The sequence below is a fragment of the Rana temporaria genome, chromosome 4, assembly GCF_905171775.1.
Source record: "Rana temporaria chromosome 4, aRanTem1.1, whole genome shotgun sequence".
Lineage (NCBI taxonomy): Eukaryota > Metazoa > Chordata > Amphibia > Anura > Ranidae > Rana > Rana temporaria.
Genome location: NC_053492.1, coordinates 198280921 through 198303139, shown reverse-complemented (window position 1 = coordinate 198303139; position 22219 = coordinate 198280921). Strand labels below are relative to the sequence as shown.

General features: G+C 39.2%; 1 protein-coding gene across 1 annotated transcript in view; it reads left to right on the top strand.

The window, feature by feature from the left end:
* Window positions 1–209: 209 nt before the first annotated feature.
* The window catches only part of LOC120936886 (mucin-12-like), a 115005-nt gene continuing 92995 nt past the window's right edge, over window positions 210–22219 (top strand). The window contains exons 1-5 of the mRNA XM_040349652.1: window positions 210–13979; window positions 16867–17010; window positions 17970–18077; window positions 20149–20262; window positions 21150–21272. Coding sequence (XP_040205586.1) covers window positions 224–13979; window positions 16867–17010; window positions 17970–18077; window positions 20149–20262; window positions 21150–21272 — 14245 coding nt within the window. The 5' untranslated portion in view covers window positions 210–223. The remainder of the gene's footprint in view (window positions 13980–16866; window positions 17011–17969; window positions 18078–20148; window positions 20263–21149; window positions 21273–22219) is intronic.

The following is a 22219-nucleotide window of genomic DNA, read 5'->3' as shown; positions in this document are numbered from 1 at the left end:
TGACTTTACATCTACAAAACCAATGACTACATTATCTATATTTTCATCAGAACCCAGCATGTCTTTAGTCTCATCTACTGACGCTTCCAGTACCTCTACTACTGTATCCACACTGGAACCCAGACCAACTCCCCTATATACATCAGATTTCAGCAGCATATCCCCTTCCTCATCTTCTGAGAAAATCACTAATTTCGAGTCATCATCCAAATTGCAAACAACTATGTTGACTGAAAAAACTTCTGAAAGTGAAAGTTCCCCTGCCTTTCTAACAACTGAACAGTCTACTGAATTACATTCTATCCCATCTGAGACTACCTCAAACGAACCATCTGATGTTTCACATCTAACGTCGCCAAAGGAAACAATAATGGAAACATTAAGTACAGATATGATTTCAGCTTCAGAAGCAACAAGCAGGTCTGAGCTATCGACCTCTGAATATCAAACAACCTTTGATATTACATCTACAAAACCATTTACCACATTATCTACATTTACATCAGAACCCAGTATGTCTTTAGCCTCATCTACTGACACCTCCAGTACCTCTACTACTATATCCACATTGGAACCCAGACCAACTCCTATATATACCTCAGATTTCAGCAGCATATCCCCTTCCTCATCTACTGAGAAAATCACAACTTATGAGTCATCATCCAAAATGCAAACAACTATGTTGACTGAAAAAACTTCTGAAAGTGAAAGTTCCCCTGCTTCTCTAACAACTGAACAGTCTACTGAATTACATTCTATCCCATCTGAGACTACCTCAAACGAACCATCTGATGTTTCACATTTAACATCACCAAAGGGAACAAAAATGGAAACATTGAGTACAAATATGATTTCACCTTCAGAATCAACAAGCAGGTCTGGGCAATCAACCTCTGAATATCAAACAACCTTCGATATTACATCTACAAAACCATTTACCACATTATCTACATTTACATCAGAACCCAGCATGTCTTTAGCCTCATCTACTGACACCTCCAGTACCTCTACTATTGTATCCACATTGGAACCCAGACCAACTCCCATATATACCTCAGATTTCATCAGCATATCCCCTTCCTCATCTTCTGAGAAAATCACTGCTTTCGAGTCATCATCCAAATTGCAAACAACTATGTTGACTGAAAAAACTTCTGAAAGTGAAAGTTCCCCTGCTTCTCTAACAACTGAACAGTCTACTGAATTACATTCTATCCCATCTGAGACTACCTCAAACGAACCATCTGATGTTTCACATTTAACACCACCAAAGGGAACAAAAATGGAAACATTGAGTACAAATATGATTTCACCTTCAGAATCAACAAGCAGGTCTGGGCAATCAACCTCTGAATATCAAACGACCTATGACTTTACATCTACAACACCAATGACTACATTATCTACATTTTCATCAGAACCCGGCATGTCTTTAGTCTCATCTACTGACTCTTCCAGTACCACTACTACTGTATCAGCACTGGAACCCAGACCAACTCCCATATATACCTCAGATTTCAGCAGTATATCTCCTTCCTCTTCTACTGAGAAAATCACTACTTATGAGTCATCATCCAAAATGCAAACAACTATGTTGACTGAAAAAACTTCTGAAAGTGAAAGTTCCCCTGCTTCTCTAACAACTGAACAGTCTACTGAATTACATTCTATCCCATCTGAGACTACCTCAAACAAACCATCTGATGTTTCACGTCTAACGTCGCCAAAGGAAACAATAATGGAAACATTAAGTACAGATATGATTTCAGCTTCAGAAGCAACAAGCAGGTCTGAGCTATCAACCTCTGAATATCAAACAACCTTCGATATTACATCTACAAAACCATTTACCACATTATCTACATTTACATCAGAACCCAGCATGTCTTTAGCCTCATCTACTGACACCTCCAGTACCTCTACTACTATATCCACATTGGAACCCAGACCAACTCCTATATATACCTCAGATTTCAGCAGCATATCCCCTTCCTCATCTACTGAGAAAATCACAACTTATGAGTCATCATCCGAAATGCAAACAACTATGTTGACTGAAAAAACTTCTGAAAGTGAAAGTTCCCGTGCTTCTCTAACAACTGAACAGTCTACTGAATTACATTCTATCCCATCTGAGACTACCTCAAACGAACCATCTGATTTTTCACGCCTAACGTCACCAAAGGAAACAATAATGGAAACATTGAGTACAGATATGATTTCAGCTTCAGAAGCAACAAGCAGGTCTGAGCTATCAACCTCTGAATATCAAACAACCTTCGATATTACATCTACAAAACCATTTACCACATTATCTACATTTACATCAGAACCCAGCATGTCTTTAGCCTCATCTACTGACACCTCCAGTACCTCTACTACTATATCCACATTGGAACCCAGACCAACTCCTATATATACCTCAGATTTCAGCAGCATATCCCCTTCCTCATCTACTGAGAAAATCACAACTTATGAGTCATCATCCAAAATGCAAACAACTATGTTGACTGAAAAAACTTCTGAAAGTGAAAGTTCCCCTGCTTCTCTAACAACTGAACAGTCTACTGAATTACATTCTATCCCATCTGAGACTACCTCAAACGAACCATCTGATTTTTCACGCCTAACGTCACCAAAGGAAACAATAATGGAAACATTGAGTACAGATATGATTTCAGCTTCAGAAGCAACAAGCAGGTCTGAGCTATCGACCTCTGAATATCAAACAACCTTCGATATTACATCTACAAAACCATTTACCACATTATCTACATTTACATCAGAACCCAGCATGTCTTTAGCCTCATCTACTGACACCTCCAGTACCTCTACTATTGTATCCACATTGGAACCCAGACCAACTCCAATATATACCTCAGATTTCAGCAGCATATCCCCTTCCTCATCTTCTGAGAAAATCACTACTTATGAGTCATCATCCAAATTGCAAACAACTATGTTGACTGAAAAAACTTCTGAAAGTGAAAGTTCCCCTGCCTTTCTAACAACTGAACAGTCTACTGAATTACATTCTATCCCATCTGAGACTACCTCAAACGAACCATCTGATGTTTCACATTTAACATCACCAAAGGGAACAAAAATGGAAACATTGAGTACAAATATGATTTCACCTTCAGAATCAACAAGCAGGTCTGGGCAATCAACCTCTGAATATCAAACGACTTTTGACTTTACATCTACAAAACCAATGACTACATTATCTACATTTTCATCAGAACCCAGCATGTCTTTAGTCTCATCTACTGACGCTTCCAGTACCTCTACTACTGTATCCACACTGGAACCCAGACCAACTCCCCTATATACATCAGATTTCAGCAGCATATCCCCTTCCTCATCTTCTGAGAAAATCACTACTTTCGAGTCATCATCCAAATTGCAAACAACTATGTTGACTGAAAAAACTTCTGAAAGTGAAAGTTCCCCTGCCTTTCTAACAACTGAACAGTCTACTGAATTACATTCTATCCCATCTGAGACTACCTCAAACGAACCATCTGATGTTTCACGTCTAACGTCGCCAAAGGAAACAATAATGGAAACATTAAGTACAGATATGATTTCAGCTTCAGAAGCAACAAGCAGGTCTGAGCTATCGACCTCTGAATATCAAACAACCTTCGATATTACATCTACAAAACCATTTACCACATTATCTACATTTACATCAGAACCCAGTATGTCTTTAGCCTCATCTACTGACACCTCCAGTACCTCTACTACTATATCCACATTGGAACCCAGACCAACTCCTATATATACCTCAGATTTCAGCAGCATATCCCCTTCCTCATCTACTGAGAAAATCACAACTTATGAGTCATCATCCAAAATGCAAACAACTATGTTGACTGAAAAAACTTCTGAAAGTGAAAGTTCCCCTGCTTCTCTAACAACTGAACAGTCTACTGAATTACATTCTATCCCATCTGAGACTACCTCAAACGAACCATCTGATGTTTCACATTTAACATCACCAAAGGGAACAAAAATGGAAACATTGAGTACAAATATGATTTCACCTTCAGAATCAACAAGCAGGTCTGGGCAATCAACCTCTGAATATCAAACAACCTTCGATATTACATCTACAAAACCATTTACCACATTATCTACATTTACATCAGAACCCAGCATGTCTTTAGCCTCATCTACTGACACCTCCAGTACCTCTACTATTGTATCCACATTGGAACCCAGACCAACTCCCATATATACCTCAGATTTCATCAGCATATCCCCTTCCTCATCTTCTGAGAAAATCACTGCTTTCGAGTCATCATCCAAATTGCAAACAACTATGTTGACTGAAAAAACTTCTGAAAGTGAAAGTTCCCCTGCTTCTCTAACAACTGAACAGTCTACTGAATTACATTCTATCCCATCTGAGACTACCTCAAACGAACCATCTGATGTTTCACATTTAACACCACCAAAGGGAACAAAAATGGAAACATTGAGTACAAATATGATTTCACCTTCAGAATCAACAAGCAGGTCTGGGCAATCAACCTCTGAATATCAAACGACCTATGACTTTACATCTACAACACCAATGACTACATTATCTACATTTTCATCAGAACCCGGCATGTCTTTAGTCTCATCTACTGACTCTTCCAGTACCACTACTACTGTATCAACACTGGAACCCAGACCAACTCCCATATATACCTCAGATTTCAGCAGTATATCTCCTTCCTCTTCTACTGAGAAAATCACTACTTATGAGTCATCATCCAAAATGCAAACAACTATGTTGACTGAAAAAACTTCTGAAAGTGAAAGTTCCCCTGCTTCTCTAACAACTGAACAGTCTACTGAATTACATTCTATCCCATCTGAGACTACCTCAAACAAACCATCTGATGTTTCACGTCTAACGTCGCCAAAGGAAACAATAATGGAAACATTAAGTACAGATATGATTTCAGCTTCAGAAGCAACAAGCAGGTCTGAGCTATCAACCTCTGAATATCAAACAACCTTCGATATTACATCTACAAAACCATTTACCACATTATCTACATTTACATCAGAACCCAGCATGTCTTTAGCCTCATCTACTGACACCTCCAGTACCTCTACTACTATATCCACATTGGAACCCAGACCAACTCCTATATATACCTCAGATTTCAGCAGCATATCCCCTTCCTCATCTACTGAGAAAATCACAACTTATGAGTCATCATCCAAAATGCAAACAACTATGTTGACTGAAAAAACTTCTGAAAGTGAAAGTTCCCCTGCTTCTCTAACAACTGAACAGTCTACTGAATTACATTCTATCCCATCTGAGACTACCTCAAACGAACCATCTGATTTTTCACGCCTAACGTCACCAAAGGAAACAATAATGGAAACATTGAGTACAGATATGATTTCAGCTTCAGAAGCAACAAGCAGGTCTGAGCTATCGACCTCTGAATATCAAACAACCTTCGATATTACATCTACAAAACCATTTACCACATTATCTACATTTACATCAGAACCCAGCATGTCTTTAGCCTCATCTACTGAAACCTCCAGTACCTCTACTACTATATCCACATTGGAACCCAGACCAACTCCCATATATACCTCAGATTTCAGCAGTATATCTCCTTCCTCATCTACTGAGAAAATCACTACTTATGAGTCATCATCCGAAATGCAAACAACTATGTTGACTGAAAAAACTTCTGAAAGTGAAAGTTCCCGTGCTTCTCTAACAACTGAACAGTCTACTGAATTACATTCTATCCCATCTGAGACTACCTCAAACGAACCATCTGATTTTTCACGCCTAACGTCACCAAAGGAAACAATAATGGAAACATTGAGTACAGATATGATTTCAGCTTCAGAAGCAACAAGCAGGTCTGAGCTATCAACCTCTGAATATCAAACAACCTTCGATATTACATCTACAAAACCATTTACCACATTATCTACATTTACATCAGAACCCAGTATGTCTTTAGCCTCATCTACTGACACCTCCATTACCTCTACTACTATATCCACATTGGAACCCAGACCAACTCCTATATATACCTCAGATTTCAGCAGCATATCCCCTTCCTCATCTACTGAGAAAATCACAACTTATGAGTCATCATCCAAAATGCAAACAACTATGTTGACTGAAAAAACTTCTGAAAGTGAAAGTTCCCCTGCTTCTCTAACAACTGAACAGTCTACTGAATTACATTCTATCCCATCTGAGACTACCTCAAACGAACCATCTGATGTTTCACATTTAACATCACCAAAGGGAACAAAAATGGAAACATTGAGTACAAATATGATTTCACCTTCAGAATCAACAAGCAGGTCTGGGCAATCAACCTCTGAATATCAAACAACCTTCGATATTACATCTACAAAACCATTTACCACATTATCTACATTTACATCAGAACCCAGCATGTCTTTAGCCTCATCTACTGACACCTCCAGTACCTCTACTATTGTATCCACATTGGAACCCAGACCAACTCCCATATATACCTCAGATTTCATCAGCATATCCCCTTCCTCATCTTCTGAGAAAATCACTGCTTTCGAGTCATCATCCAAATTGCAAACAACTATGTTGACTGAAAAAACTTCTGAAAGTGAAAGTTCCCCTGCTTCTCTAACAACTGAACAGTCTACTGAATTACATTCTATCCCATCTGAGACTACCTCAAACGAACCATCTGATGTTTCACATTTAACACCACCAAAGGGAACAAAAATGGAAACATTGAGTACAAATATGATTTCACCTTCAGAATCAACAAGCAGGTCTGGGCAATCAACCTCTGAATATCAAACGACCTATGACTTTACATCTACAACACCAATGACTACAATATCTACATTTTCATCAGAACCCGGCATGTCTTTAGTCTCATCTACTGACTCTTCCAGTACCACTACTACTGTATCAGCACTGGAACCCAGACCAACTCCCATATATACCTCAGATTTCAGCAGTATATCTCCTTCCTCTTCTACTGAGAAAATCACTACTTATGAGTCATCATCCAAAATGCAAACAACTATGTTGACTGAAAAAACTTCTGAAAGTGAAAGTTCCCCTGCTTCTCTAACAACTGAACAGTCTACTGAATTACATTCTATCCCATCTGAGACTACCTCAAACAAACCATCTGATGTTTCACGTCTAACGTCGCCAAAGGAAACAATAATGGAAACATTAAGTACAGATATGATTTCAGCTTCAGAAGCAACAAGCAGGTCTGAGCTATCAACCTCTGAATATCAAACAACCTTCGATATTACATCTACAAAACCATTTACCACATTATCTACATTTACATCAGAACCCAGCATGTCTTTAGCCTCATCTACTGACACCTCCAGTACCTCTACTACTATATCCACATTGGAACCCAGACCAACTCCTATATATACCTCAGATTTCAGCAGCATATCCCCTTCCTCATCTACTGAGAAAATCACAACTTATGAGTCATCATCCAAAATGCAAACAACTATGTTGACTGAAAAAACTTCTGAAAGTGAAAGTTCCCCAGCTTCTCTAACAACTGAACAGTCTACTGAATTACATTCTATCCCATCTGAGACTACCTCAAACGAACCATCTGATTTTTCACGCCTAACGTCACCAAAGGAAACAATAATGGAAACATTGAGTACAGATATGATTTCAGCTTCAGAAGCAACAAGCAGGTCTGAGCTATCGACCTCTGAATATCAAACAACCTTCGATATTACATCTACAAAACCATTTACCACATTATCTACATTTACATCAGAACCCAGCATGTCTTTAGCCTCATCTACTGAAACCTCCAGTACCTCTACTACTATATCCACATTGGAACCCAGACCAACTCCCATATATACCTCAGATTTCAGCAGTATATCTCCTTCCTCATCTACTGAGAAAATCACTACTTATGAGTCATCATCCGAAATGCAAACAACTATGTTGACTGAAAAAACTTCTGAAAGTGAAAGTTCCCGTGCTTCTCTAACAACTGAACAGTCTACTGAATTACATTCTATCCCATCTGAGACTACCTCAAACGAACCATCTGATTTTTCACGCCTAACGTCACCAAAGGAAACAATAATGGAAACATTGAGTACAGATATGATTTCAGCTTCAGAAGCAACAAGCAGGTCTGAGCTATCAACCTCTGAATATCAAACAACCTTCGATATTACATCTACAAAACCATTTACCACATTATCTACATTTACATCAGAACCCAGCATGTCTTTAGCCTCATCTACTGACACCTCCAGTACCTCTACTACTATATCCACATTGGAACCCAGACCAACTCCTATATATACCTCAGATTTCAGCAGCATATCCCCTTCCTCATCTACTGAGAAAATCACTACTTATGAGTCATCATCCAAAATGCAAACAACTATGTTGACTGAAAAAACTTCTGAAAGTGAAAGTTCCCCTGCTTCTCTAACAACTGAACAGTCTACTGAATTACATTCTATCCCATCTGAGACTACCTCAAACGAACCATCTGATTTTTCACGCCTAACGTCACCAAAGGAAACAATAATGGAAACATTGAGTACAGATATGATTTCAGCTTCAGAAGCAACAAGCAGGTCTGAGCTATCGACCTCTGAATATCAAACAACCTTCGATATTACATCTACAAAACCATTTACCACATTATCTACATTTACATCAGAACCCAGCATGTCTTTAGCCTCATCTACTGACACCTCCAGTACCTCTACTATTGTATCCACATTGGAACCCAGACCAACTCCAATATATACCTCAGATTTCAGCAGCATATCCCCTTCCTCATCTTCTGAGAAAATCACTACTTATGAGTCATCATCCAAATTGCAAACAACTATGTTGACTGAAAAAACTTCTGAAAGTGAAAGTTCCCCTGCTTCTCTAACAACTGAACAGTCTACTGAATTACATTCTATCCCATCTGAGACTACCTCAAACGAACCATCTGATGTTTCACATTTAACATCACCAAAGGGAACAAAAATGGAAACATTGAGTACAAATATGATTTCACCTTCAGAATCAACAAGCAGGTCTGGGCAATCAACCTCTGAATATCAAACGACTTTTGACTTTACATCTACAAAACCAATGACTACATTATCTACATTTTCATCAGAACCCAGCATGTCTTTAGTCTCATCTACTGACGCTTCCAGTACCTCTACTACTGTATCCACACTGGAACCCAGACCAACTCCCCTATATACATCAGATTTCAGCAGCATATCCCCTTCCTCATCTTCTGAGAAAATCACTACTTTCGAGTCATCATCCAAATTGCAAACAACTATGTTGACTGAAAAAACTTCTGAAAGTGAAAGTTCCCCTGCCTTTCTAACAACTGAACAGTCTACTGAATTACATTCTATCCCATCTGAGACTACCTCAAACGAACCATCTGATGTTTCACGTCTAACGTCGCCAAAGGAAACAATAATGGAAACATTAAGTACAGATATGATTTCAGCTTCAGAAGCAACAAGCAGGTCTGAGCTATCGACCTCTGAATATCAAACAACCTTCGATATTACATCTACAAAACCATTTACCACATTATCTACATTTACATCAGAACCCAGTATGTCTTTAGCCTCATCTACTGACACCTCCAGTACCTCTACTACTATATCCACATTGGAACCCAGACCAACTCCTATATATACCTCAGATTTCAGCAGCATATCCCCTTCCTCATCTACTGAGAAAATCACAACTTATGAGTCATCATCCAAAATGCAAACAACTATGTTGACTGAAAAAACTTCTGAAAGTGAAAGTTCCCCTGCTTCTCTAACAACTGAACAGTCTACTGAATTACATTCTATCCCATCTGAGACTACCTCAAACGAACCATCTGATGTTTCACATTTAACATCACCAAAGGGAACAAAAATGGAAACATTGAGTACAAATATGATTTCACCTTCAGAATCAACAAGCAGGTCTGGGCAATCAACCTCTGAATATCAAACAACCTTCGATATTACATCTACAAAACCATTTACCACATTATCTACATTTACATCAGAACCCAGCATGTCTTTAGCCTCATCTACTGACACCTCCAGTACCTCTACTATTGTATCCACATTGGAACCCAGACCAACTCCCATATATACCTCAGATTTCATCAGCATATCCCCTTCCTCATCTTCTGAGAAAATCACTGCTTTCGAGTCATCATCCAAATTGCAAACAACTATGTTGACTGAAAAAACTTCTGAAAGTGAAAGTTCCCCTGCTTCTCTAACAACTGAACAGTCTACTGAATTACATTCTATCCCATCTGAGACTACCTCAAACGAACCATCTGATGTTTCACATTTAACACCACCAAAGGGAACAAAAATGGAAACATTGAGTACAAATATGATTTCACCTTCAGAATCAACAAGCAGGTCTGGGCAATCAACCTCTGAATATCAAACGACCTATGACTTTACATCTACAACACCAATGACTACATTATCTACATTTTCATCAGAACCCGGCATGTCTTTAGTCTCATCTACTGACTCTTCCAGTACCACTACTACTGTATCAACACTGGAACCCAGACCAACTCCCATATATACCTCAGATTTCAGCAGTATATCTCCTTCCTCTTCTACTGAGAAAATCACTACTTATGAGTCATCATCCAAAATGCAAACAACTATGTTGACTGAAAAAACTTCTGAAAGTGAAAGTTCCCCTGCTTCTCTAACAACTGAACAGTCTACTGAATTACATTCTATCCCATCTGAGACTACCTCAAACAAACCATCTGATGTTTCACGTCTAACGTCGCCAAAGGAAACAATAATGGAAACATTAAGTACAGATATGATTTCAGCTTCAGAAGCAACAAGCAGGTCTGAGCTATCAACCTCTGAATATCAAACAACCTTCGATATTACATCTACAAAACCATTTACCACATTATCTACATTTACATCAGAACCCAGCATGTCTTTAGCCTCATCTACTGACACCTCCAGTACCTCTACTACTATATCCACATTGGAACCCAGACCAACTCCTATATATACCTCAGATTTCAGCAGCATATCCCCTTCCTCATCTACTGAGAAAATCACAACTTATGAGTCATCATCCAAAATGCAAACAACTATGTTGACTGAAAAAACTTCTGAAAGTGAAAGTTCCCCTGCTTCTCTAACAACTGAACAGTCTACTGAATTACATTCTATCCCATCTGAGACTACCTCAAACGAACCATACGATTTTTCACGCCTAACGTCACCAAAGGAAACAATAATGGAAACATTGAGTACAGATATGATTTCAGCTTCAGAAGCAACAAGCAGGTCTGAGCTATCGACCTCTGAATATCAAACAACCTTCGATATTACATCTACAAAACCATTTACCACATTATCTACATTTACATCAGAACCCAGCATGTCTTTAGCCTCATCTACTGAAACCTCCAGTACCTCTACTACTATATCCACATTGGAACCCAGACCAACTCCCATATATACCTCAGATTTCAGCAGTATATCTCCTTCCTCATCTACTGAGAAAATCACTACTTATGAGTCATCATCCGAAATGCAAACAACTATGTTGACTGAAAAAACTTCTGAAAGTGAAAGTTCCCGTGCTTCTCTAACAACTGAACAGTCTACTGAATTACATTCTATCCCATCTGAGACTACCTCAAACGAACCATCTGATTTTTCACGCCTAACGTCACCAAAGGAAACAATAATGGAAACATTGAGTACAGATATGATTTCAGCTTCAGAAGCAACAAGCAGGTCTGAGCTATCAACCTCTGAATATCAAACAACCTTCGATATTACATCTACAAAACCATTTACCACATTATCTACATTTACATCAGAACCCAGCATGTCTTTAGCCTCATCTACTGACACCTCCAGTACCTCTACTACTATATCCACATTGGAACCCAGACCAACTCCTATATATACCTCAGATTTCAGCAGCATATCCCCTTCCTCATCTACTGAGAAAATCACAACTTATGAGTCATCATCCGAAATGCAAACAACTATGTTGACTGAAAAAACTTCTGAAAGTGAAAGTTCCCCTGCTTCTCTAACAACTGAACAGTCTACTGAATTACATTCTATCCCATCTGAGACTACCTCAAACGAACCATCTGATTTTTCACGCCTAACGTCACCAAAGGAAACAATAATGGAAACATTGAGTACAGATATGATTTCAGCTTCAGAAGCAACAAGCAGGTCTGAGCTATCGACCTCTGAATATCAAACAACCTTCGATATTACATCTACAAAACCATTTACCACATTATCTACATTTACATCAGAACCCAGCATGTCTTTAGCCTCATCTACTGACACCTCCAGTACCTCTACTATTGTATCCACATTGGAACCCAGACCAACTCCAATATATACCTCAGATTTCAGCAGCATATCCCCTTCCTCATCTTCTGAGAAAATCACTACTTATGAGTCATCATCCAAATTGCAAACAACTATGTTGACTGAAAAAACTTCTGAAAGTGAAAGTTCCCCTGCTTCTCTAACAACTGAACAGTCTACTGAATTACATTCTATCCCATCTGAGACTACCTCAAACGAACCATCTGATGTTTCACATTTAACATCACCAAAGGGAACAAAAATGGAAACATTGAGTACAAATATGATTTCACCTTCAGAATCAACAAGCAGGTCTGGGCAATCAACCTCTGAATATCAAACGACTTTTGACTTTACATCTACAAAACCAATGACTACTTTATCTAAATTTACATCAGAACCCAGCATGTCGTTAGCCTCATCTACTGACACCTCCAGTACCTCTACTATTGTATCCACATTGGAACCCAGACCAACTCCCATATATACCTCAGATTTCAGCAGCATATCCCCTTCCTCATCTTCTGAGAAAATCACTACGTATGAGTCATCATCCAAATTGCAAACAACTATGTTGACTGAAAAAACTTCTGAAAGTGAAAGTTCCCCTGCTTCTCTAACAACTGAACAGTCTACTGAATTACATTCTATCCCATCTGAGACTACCTCAAACGAACCATCTGATGTTTCACATTTAACATCACCAAAGGGAACAAAAATGGAAACATTGAGTACAAATATGATTTCACCTTCAGAATCAACAAGCAGGTCTGGGCAATCAACCTCTGAATATCAAACAACCTTCGATATTACATCTACAAAACCATTTACCACATTATCTACATTTACATCAGAACCCAGCATGTCTTTAGCCTCATCTACTGACACCTCCAGTACCTCTACTATTGTATCCACATTGGAACCCAGACCAACTCCCATATATACCTCAGATTTCATCAGCATATCCCCTTCCTCATCTTCTGAGAAAATCACTGCTTTCGAGTCATCATCCAAATTGCAAACAACTATGTTGACTGAAAAAACTTCTGAAAGTGAAAGTTCCCCTGCTTCTCTAACAACTGAACAGTCTACTGAATTACATTCTATCCCATCTGAGACTACCTCAAATGAACCATCTGATGTTTCACATTTAACACCACCAAAGGGAACAAAAATGGAAACATTGAGTACAAATATGATTTCAGCTTCAGAATCAACAAGCAGGTCTGAGCAATCAACCTCTGAATATCAAACAACCTTTGACTTTACATCTACAAAACCATTGACTACTTTATCTACATTTACATCAGAACCTGGCATGTCTTTATCCTCTTTTACTGACGCTTCCAGTACCTCTACTATTGTATCCACACTGGAACCCAGACCATCTCCCATATATACCTCAGATTTCAGCAGTATATCTCCTTCCTCATCTACTGAGAAAATCACTACTTATGAGTCATCATCCAAAATGCAAACAACTATGTTGACTGAAAAAACTGCTGCTTTTGATTCAACAGCATTCCAGAGTTATTCATCTTCATCGTTGCCACAAACAGGTACATTTTTCTTTTCATGTAATAAATACATTAAAAATGATGACCTATTTTTTCACCTTGCAGGAACTGATATATTCAGATTGCTTCTCTCAGTGATCCTCCACATTTGTATTACCAAATTAATTTCTCCTTTGCTTTTGCTGCAAAGTATTATCCTTTTTAGCAAATAAAATAATTAAGAGTCGATAATATTTATTCAGTCTGAATATGTCCATGTTTAGTTTTTAATGTCAGTCCTAAAATTCATAGTACTGGGTGAAAAAAAAATCTATGTCTGCTCTTCATAAACTCAAGCAATTTGGGTCTAGTACATTGTACAGTATAGGATTTCATATCATCTATGCCCAGTCTTGCCACAAAGAGTTAATCCAGCTCTGAGCAATCCTCTTATCTTTTTTCAGTGAGATAAAACAGACTAATGGAGAAAACCCAGTCAGTTCTCCCCCCCCCCCCCCTGCTGAGTGACAGGTGATTTGCATATCTCATGCACCAACCTGAGAGAGGCATTATTTTTCAATGCTGTTACTTCTGCACATGCGCAGGAGTAACATGAGCGCGCTCTGCTTCTTCACAGAACACGCTCTGTCACTCATGTAAGTGCACTTCAGTCTCCCTTGGTGAGACGCTCAACCTCGCAACGCTGGCTAGCCAGTGGAGTGTAGTGGTGGGCAGATGAGTCCTCTGACGTCACGACTCTGCCCACCAAGCGCCGGAAAGAAGATACGCCCACACATTTGTCAATATTGCGGGGCGCCGCACAGCTGAAGGGGTGAGTTTGGAAAGATAAGGATACATCTTTATAGATATCCACTATATTACTGAATTCTAAATGATGACAGTGGGTTTACATCCACTTTAACTAAAGCAAATACAAAAAAGTATGTACAAACTACAGTGCATCTGACAGACTATACATGGACCAGTATTTCCTCAAATAGCTCATTCCTCCCTAGTCTGATTACTAATCTCTCCACTGTGGAATATGCTCTCTCTCTTTCTTTCTCAAAGTAGTGTCTTCTCTCCTAAATCTCTACTTTGTGTGTAGCACACAGACTAGAGCCTTGAGTGCTCCTTCAGCATTAGAGGTGATATGTCAGCTTCTTGGTGAGCTAGAATCATCCAGGACTTTTGAAAGCTTCTTCAAAATACGGCTGTACCACTAGAACAGACAGGGACTTTAACCACTTCAGCTCTGGATGGTTTTACCCCCTTCCTGACCAGGCCATTTTTTGTGATACTGCACTGCGTTGCTTTAACTAACAATTGCGCAGTCGTGCGACACTGTACCCAAATAAAATTGATGTAATTTTTTCCACAAATAGAGCTTTCTTTTGGTGTTATTTGATCACCTCTGCGGTTTTACTTTTTGCGTTATAAACAAAAAAAGACCATTAATTTTGAAAAAAAAAAAACATTTTTTACTTTCTGCTATAAAACACATCCAATAAACAAAATATAAAAAATCGAATTTCTTCATCAATTTAGGACAGTATTTATTCTGCTACATGTTTTTGGTAAAAAAATAATAATAATAATCGTATATTGATTGGTTTGCGCAAAAGTTATAGCGTCTACAAACTATGGGATATATTTATGGACTTTTATATTTTTTACTAGTAATGGCGACGATCAGCGATTTTTAGCAGGACTGCGACATTGCGGCAGGCTAATCTGACAATAAGTGACACTTTTTGGGGACCAGTGACACCAATACAGTGATCAGTACTAAAAAAAAGGACTGTCACTGTACTGATGACACTGGCAGGGAAGGGGTTGACCTCAGGGGTGACCAAAGGGTTAACTATGTTCCCTGAGAGTGATTTCTTACTGTATGGAGAATGTTTTAATTGAAGTAATGCAGAGATCAGTGTTCCTGCTTAGCAGAAACACAAGATTTCTGCCTTTCTTACTAGCAGAACTGCAACCTGCCTTGTTTACATAGGCAGACCGCCGTTCTGCCTCTCTCTGAACAATCGCTGGGTTTTCGGTGGACTTCGGGTATGCCGAACCCACTGATTGGCTCCAGCTGTGTCCAATCACAGCGGGAGCGGGGCTCCGGTGCCTGCGTAACCGTATCCCAGAGCCAAAGAAAAGTATCACGTACAGGTATGGGATTTTGCGCTTAAGGGCCTTAATGTGCTGGTTCCTTGCATTACATACCCTTAAGCAACTTTAGACCAGGTGGGAACAAGGTTTCAAAAGCTTTATTTAAAAAAATTTCAACATATTACAAAGTCCAAAACACGAGAACAGTCTTTCCTGCTACAATCTTAATCCTAACTCAGGCTACGTGCTGCCCAGGCATTCCAGCAAAGGTAGAGTCCTTGTGTAAGGCATTCCCCAATGACTGGTGTCTTTGGGGATAAACCCTGCGTCCCGATGACCTGCTACATCACTGTCATAGTAGCAGACGACATTCTCATACTCCACATAAGCATGGCTCTCCTACTCTCTCTTCTTCGGGCTCACTGCTCCAAACCACTGTCTCTCTCTTATAACACAGTGGGTTGGGCCTACAGAAAAACCATAAAAAGAACTGGGGAAACATGAACCCTCACCCCCCCTATCCTGGGCAGCACCTAACTAAGTCGGTTACAACCCACCAACATATATATATATATATATATATATATATATATATATATATATATAGGAAAAAGAAGATGGCGTTAATAAAATAATCTATCTATCTATCTATCTATCTATCTATCTATCTATCTATCTATCTATCTATCTATCTATCTATCTATCTATCTATCTATCTTTTCTGTATACTGTATCTATGAGGAGAAATTAAGGTTAACTATGGGTTAATAATTACATTTCGAATTACATTTATAAATGAAGGCTATAACAGCATAGGTCTGCTTTGCCTCTTTTATAATAGGCAGTAAATCAACAGGCATAAATCTGCTTGAATCAACCAAAGCCAGTACAAGTGCAACTTCTGCAACTACTACAACAACTACAACAACTACAACAACAACTACAAAAACAGCAACAACTCAGAGACCTACCACTAAAACAACAGGTATAGTATATACCAAAACAATAAAATATAGAGAGATTTAAACGTTTATGCATTTCCACAAATAAATATCTGTATACTTTTAAAAAAAGATTCCAAAGAAAGGTGCCTGCAAAAGGGAACTACTTCAGTATAAAGCAAGTCTTTACTTCACTGTCTTAAAAAGCCAATTCACAAAGGAATGTCCTGCCCATGTTAGATACCATAATTTATTAATGCCATTGTTTGTTAATAGCACCCCAAATGTAGCACGTTTGTGGTCACCAAACTGCATAATACTGCAGTACCATGTAGTTTGGTATAACACAATTGCTAAAAGTGGTGTACTTTTTGCACATTCACATGCACCTAGAGGCCTACTGAAGTGAATGGGCTGTCAAAAACGGAACCTTTTTTGCACTTTACTGTGTTTCGGCCTTAAGAGCTACAGTACATCATCTGTCGCAATCTTCAGTATCTTACATTTTCGAGTATGTTGTATTCCTACGTTCCGTCAAATGATGTACTTTCATCTGCCAGCCACTAAGTCACTACAGGACATAGGTGTGTTTAAATGTGATTTAACCAAAGTGGTTTTTCATAGTCAGAATTTCCGACAACAAATGTACGATGGGAGCTTTTGGTCGGAAATTCCGACCCTGTGTAGGCCCCATCGGACATTTGTAACGGACTGAAAAGCACGAGGCTGAAAGCGCTAATCGTCTCTCACCAAACTTCTACTAACGCGACTGGTATTGAACTTCCCCTTTCTAGTGCCCTTGTACGTGTTGTACGTCACCGGGTTCTTAACATTCGGAATTTCCGACAACATTTGTGTGACCGTATGTATGCAAGACAAGTTTGAGCCAACATCCGTCGAAAATGTATCCACGGTTTTGTTGCCGGAATGTCCAATCGTCTGTACGCGGCATAAGGCTATAACAACAGCTTTCTCAGGGTTACATTTACCTTTCTTCTAACAGGTAGTAAAGCAACAACTGCCTATCCACTTGAAACAACCAAAGCCATTACAAGCCTCAGTTCTGCAACTACAACAATGACAACTCAGAGCCTTTTCACTAATACAACAGGTATGTTAAATTATAAAGAAATATAGAGAGTATAATGTATGTAATTATATTTTAGTCTACAAATGAATATCTGTATCCGTATAAAGCAACTCTGTCACTAAAAAAAAAGTTGCTTGCAAAACTAAAATTTTGGATATTCTTAGAAAGGAGAGGATCTCCAGTCTGGTACATATTCTATACAGTATAGGGTTCTTTTAAGGAGATATTTTACCACATTCACTTTCCTACTAACAATAGTTTCACCAGATACAAAGAGGGGGAATCTGCAACAGGGACATTGACCTGGCAATTGATCTAATCCCTACTGTACTATATTTTTATTTGTCGGGGGTACTGTTGGAGACTTCCCAGTTCCTGTCCAGGAAAAAGTTGTCGAAAGGACAGTAAGTGAAGGCAAATCTATCTGATGATGTCCTCCTTAATAGCAGTGGCAATCTTTGTCCAGTCTATCCAAAACTAAGAAAAACTGTTTTGGATGGGCACACATCTTAATCAAAATGAACTGAAGCATAATTGAACCGAAAAATAAAAATTCTATATATTGCAGCTTAGCAATCCTGAATGTGGTGGCTGCATTCATTTTCTTTTTTTTTTTTTATTCCTTTTTCTTCCTTTTACCTGGTGATCTGGCAAGTAACAGTTAATGGGGTTGATTTACTAAAGGCAGTTGCACCAGCGCTTAGTAACTGAGCAGAAGCTCTGCTGACTTTCATCATCCAATCATGTGGAAGCAAAAATGCAGTTATTTTTATTTTCCTTGCATGTTATTGGGTACTCTTTGCAAAAGTGAAGCGTACCTCATTTACTGAGCTCTGGAGCACCTGCTTCCAAAGCATAGGATGAAACATGCATTTTTATATTCAGAAATGTTTAGATAAAAAATGCAGCCTAAATGGCAAGACAAATGTGAAGCACATTTGCAGCGTATTTCTGAAATGTGCAGCAAAGTGCATGTTTTTGTGTTCAGAAATGCGCAGATGCGAATGCAGCCTTAATTTGCAATGCAAGCTGATGCGTGTTTGGAAACGTGAGCCGAAATGCATATTTTGTGAGCTGCGTTGGCATCCTAATTGTTGATGACACCACAGTCCTGGTTGGCAGACCCACGTTTTGCTATGCAACACAAAGCGCTGCAATCTCTCCAAAAAGTGCACTGAAAAAACGTGTGAGTCTCCATGACCGGAAAGGTTCTGGCGCTACTTTGGGGCATCTGTTGCACGTAGGGCAACCTATTCAAGTGAATAGGCTGCCTTATGTGTGCCACGCATGGGGCAGTGAAAAATGAGTGGGAACATGTATTTTCACTATGCTCAGGTGTGACTGGAATGTGCTTGGGTAAAGAGTTTTTAGGAAGCAATGACCTGGGAGCAGAGGTGAGGGTTAAGAAAATATCTATCAAAGTCCCACAGGAATAACTTCTTATCTAATGATGTTGTGACTTCTGTGAGATAACATAGAAGTCAATGGGGCTGAAATCACACTGGAGTGGCACTAAAAAAGTGCAGGAGCCCTTTCCAAAATCGCACCTTGCTAAATCCAATTGATTAGGAAGGGAACCATTGAAAACAATGTGATTTCCTTTGACATGTGGTGCATTTTTTAAATGGGGTTTTGGGAAAGTCTAGGATTGAGCTATCCCACACCCTCTGTATACTCACTCGGTTCAGACCTCCTTCTCAGCTCTGCGCCCAAGGGGAATGTAGGTAGTTTCCCATTCCTTCTATCTCAGGTCATGTGATACGTCACATGACAAAGGTAAACAGGAAAAAGAGCGATCTGCCCTCACTCCTCAATGGCATTGTGCTGAGATGGAGGTACCTGTTCTTGGGCTGAAATTGGAGGGAGAAGAGAGCAGAATTCTCCCTCCAACAGCTATCAAGGCACCTGCCTCTTCTGACAGATGAACAAAGCAGGCAAAGCTCCAAGAATTTTCCTCCCCTACCCCCTCCACATATAAGCACTGGCATGTACACCTTCTGCCCCCCCCCCTTTTCTCTCAGCCCTGATTTAATTCTTCTATGGCTCTCTCGCATTTTTATACCTTTGTGATAGACAAATTGTTTCCTTACAGACCCTGATGACTGTGCCTCAAACCCGTGTAGAAATCGTGGCACCTGTATTGATGGATACCATACTTTCTCCTGTCTGTGTCTAGCTGGTTGGCAGGGAAGCACATGCAATGAAGGTAAGAAAATGTTCATACACATCTGTGTTATTGTATTTCTGCCTCATCATTTCTGTTTTTATCAGTGAGTGATCTTATTATGAACTGTAGATCTAATTCTGAAGAACTGTAAGAATAGGTGTCACCCAACATTCAATCTAATACTTTTTTTTGTATACAACAGACAACTTGTTTTGCCATTCAAGTTCTTATGCCGGCAGCTGCTCAATTTTGTACTGTGTGCACTGGTTAGAGCCCATTGATTTTTGTTTAAAGTATTTAAATCATCCTAAAATCTCTGTTTGAAGTATTAGAGCCTGTCTGGGGAATTAACTAAGCTTCCTGTGCAATTATATTGATGTGGCATGCATTAGATCACAGAGACCTGTTTCAAGTTTATCTTCACCATCTGCTCCAGTTTATCTTTCAGAGTAAAATAGAAACTAGCACAGGTCTGCACCTGATTAACAGAAAACTGCCGCAGATTACCGCCAAGTGCAACCACTCACATCCCTATCTCTGCCACTGCAGTGAACACACAACACGAGCAGAGACTGCACAAGGTTAACACCTTACTCCTTTACAATCTGAGCCAAGCAGGGATGGGGACAGGCAGAAACACTGAGACCTGCAGTATTAGTTCTCTCTGTTCTCTTTGCCTGTCAGAGCCACAAAACATCAGATCGATTCTAATTAACAAAGGAGCGTGCTCTCCTTTAATAATTTAGAAGCAGCATTTGCTGCATGTTCTAAGTTAAAAAGAGTTGTACAAGCATTATGCGTGCCCAACTCTTTGTTAACTGCCCCCAGTACATCTACATTATATTTATTGCAGTTCTGAAATATTATTATACTGGATGTTTCCTACTGGGTATACTGTATATAGCTAAATTGTGTTTGTATTTCAGATGCTGATGAATGCTCCCTGGGAACTGCAAAATGTGACCCCAATGCTATATGCACTAACACCAGAGGTTCCTACATATGTACCTGCAAGACAGGATATAGAGAAACTGGCCAAAGTTGTGAATGTAAGTGTGGGATTCAGTGCAATAATTACAAATTATTTTGTATTTAAAAAAAAATATTTAGAAAATACACTTGCCAGGACTATAAATTAATACCTGAATCTGCTCTATGATGTCACTCACTTTACTTTCATTGGACAAAGAATCCAGTGAAGGGCAACAAAATTAATAGGGTGGATGAGCTCAGCTATGAGGATTGATTACATTTATTATAGCTGTTGACTCTAAAGAAGAAGATGTGCTTAAGAGGGGGCACTGATTAGGTGGCACTGATTAGGAGGCACTAATGCGGACACTGATAGGTGGCAATGATGGGCAATGATAGGCGGCATGGATAGGTGGCACTGAAGGGCAGCACTGATGAACAGGCACGATGGGCACTGAAAAGCAGCACTGATTGGTGTCACTGATGGGCATTTATTAGTGTCACTGATGGGCACTGATTGGTGTCACTGATGGGTACTGCTGGGGCTACACTGGTAATCAGGGCACTGAACGAGAGGGGATCCCAGCCTTCATCATTTTACTATACGGCTGGCTGTTTGAGCAGGAAAGAACTTCATCCCCCAGGAAGTGGCACTAGCTGCGAGTGTCAACAATTTAAAAAAATATTTAGATATCTTCCTCAGAAAGTAGAATATACATGGCTTTGGGAATGTTTAGTCCAATAAGGCCAAAAGAGAACATTTCGTTCTAAGCGCAAATCACTACCATAGTTAACTAAATGATTTTAACCCAATTTTCAGTTTATAATAATTTGAAAGCTGACCACACTAACATGAGCTAAGGAAACTTGATGTCTCTTATCCCTATTTAGATGTAAAGAAAGAGGTTGGAGAATCATACATGTGTGCTCAAAGTGCTTGCATATTTGCTCACCAAAACTAGTGAGCAAAAGTCCCAGCAGTAGAGGCTAGCAGTTTGTTAGAATATTAAACAATTACCGTATG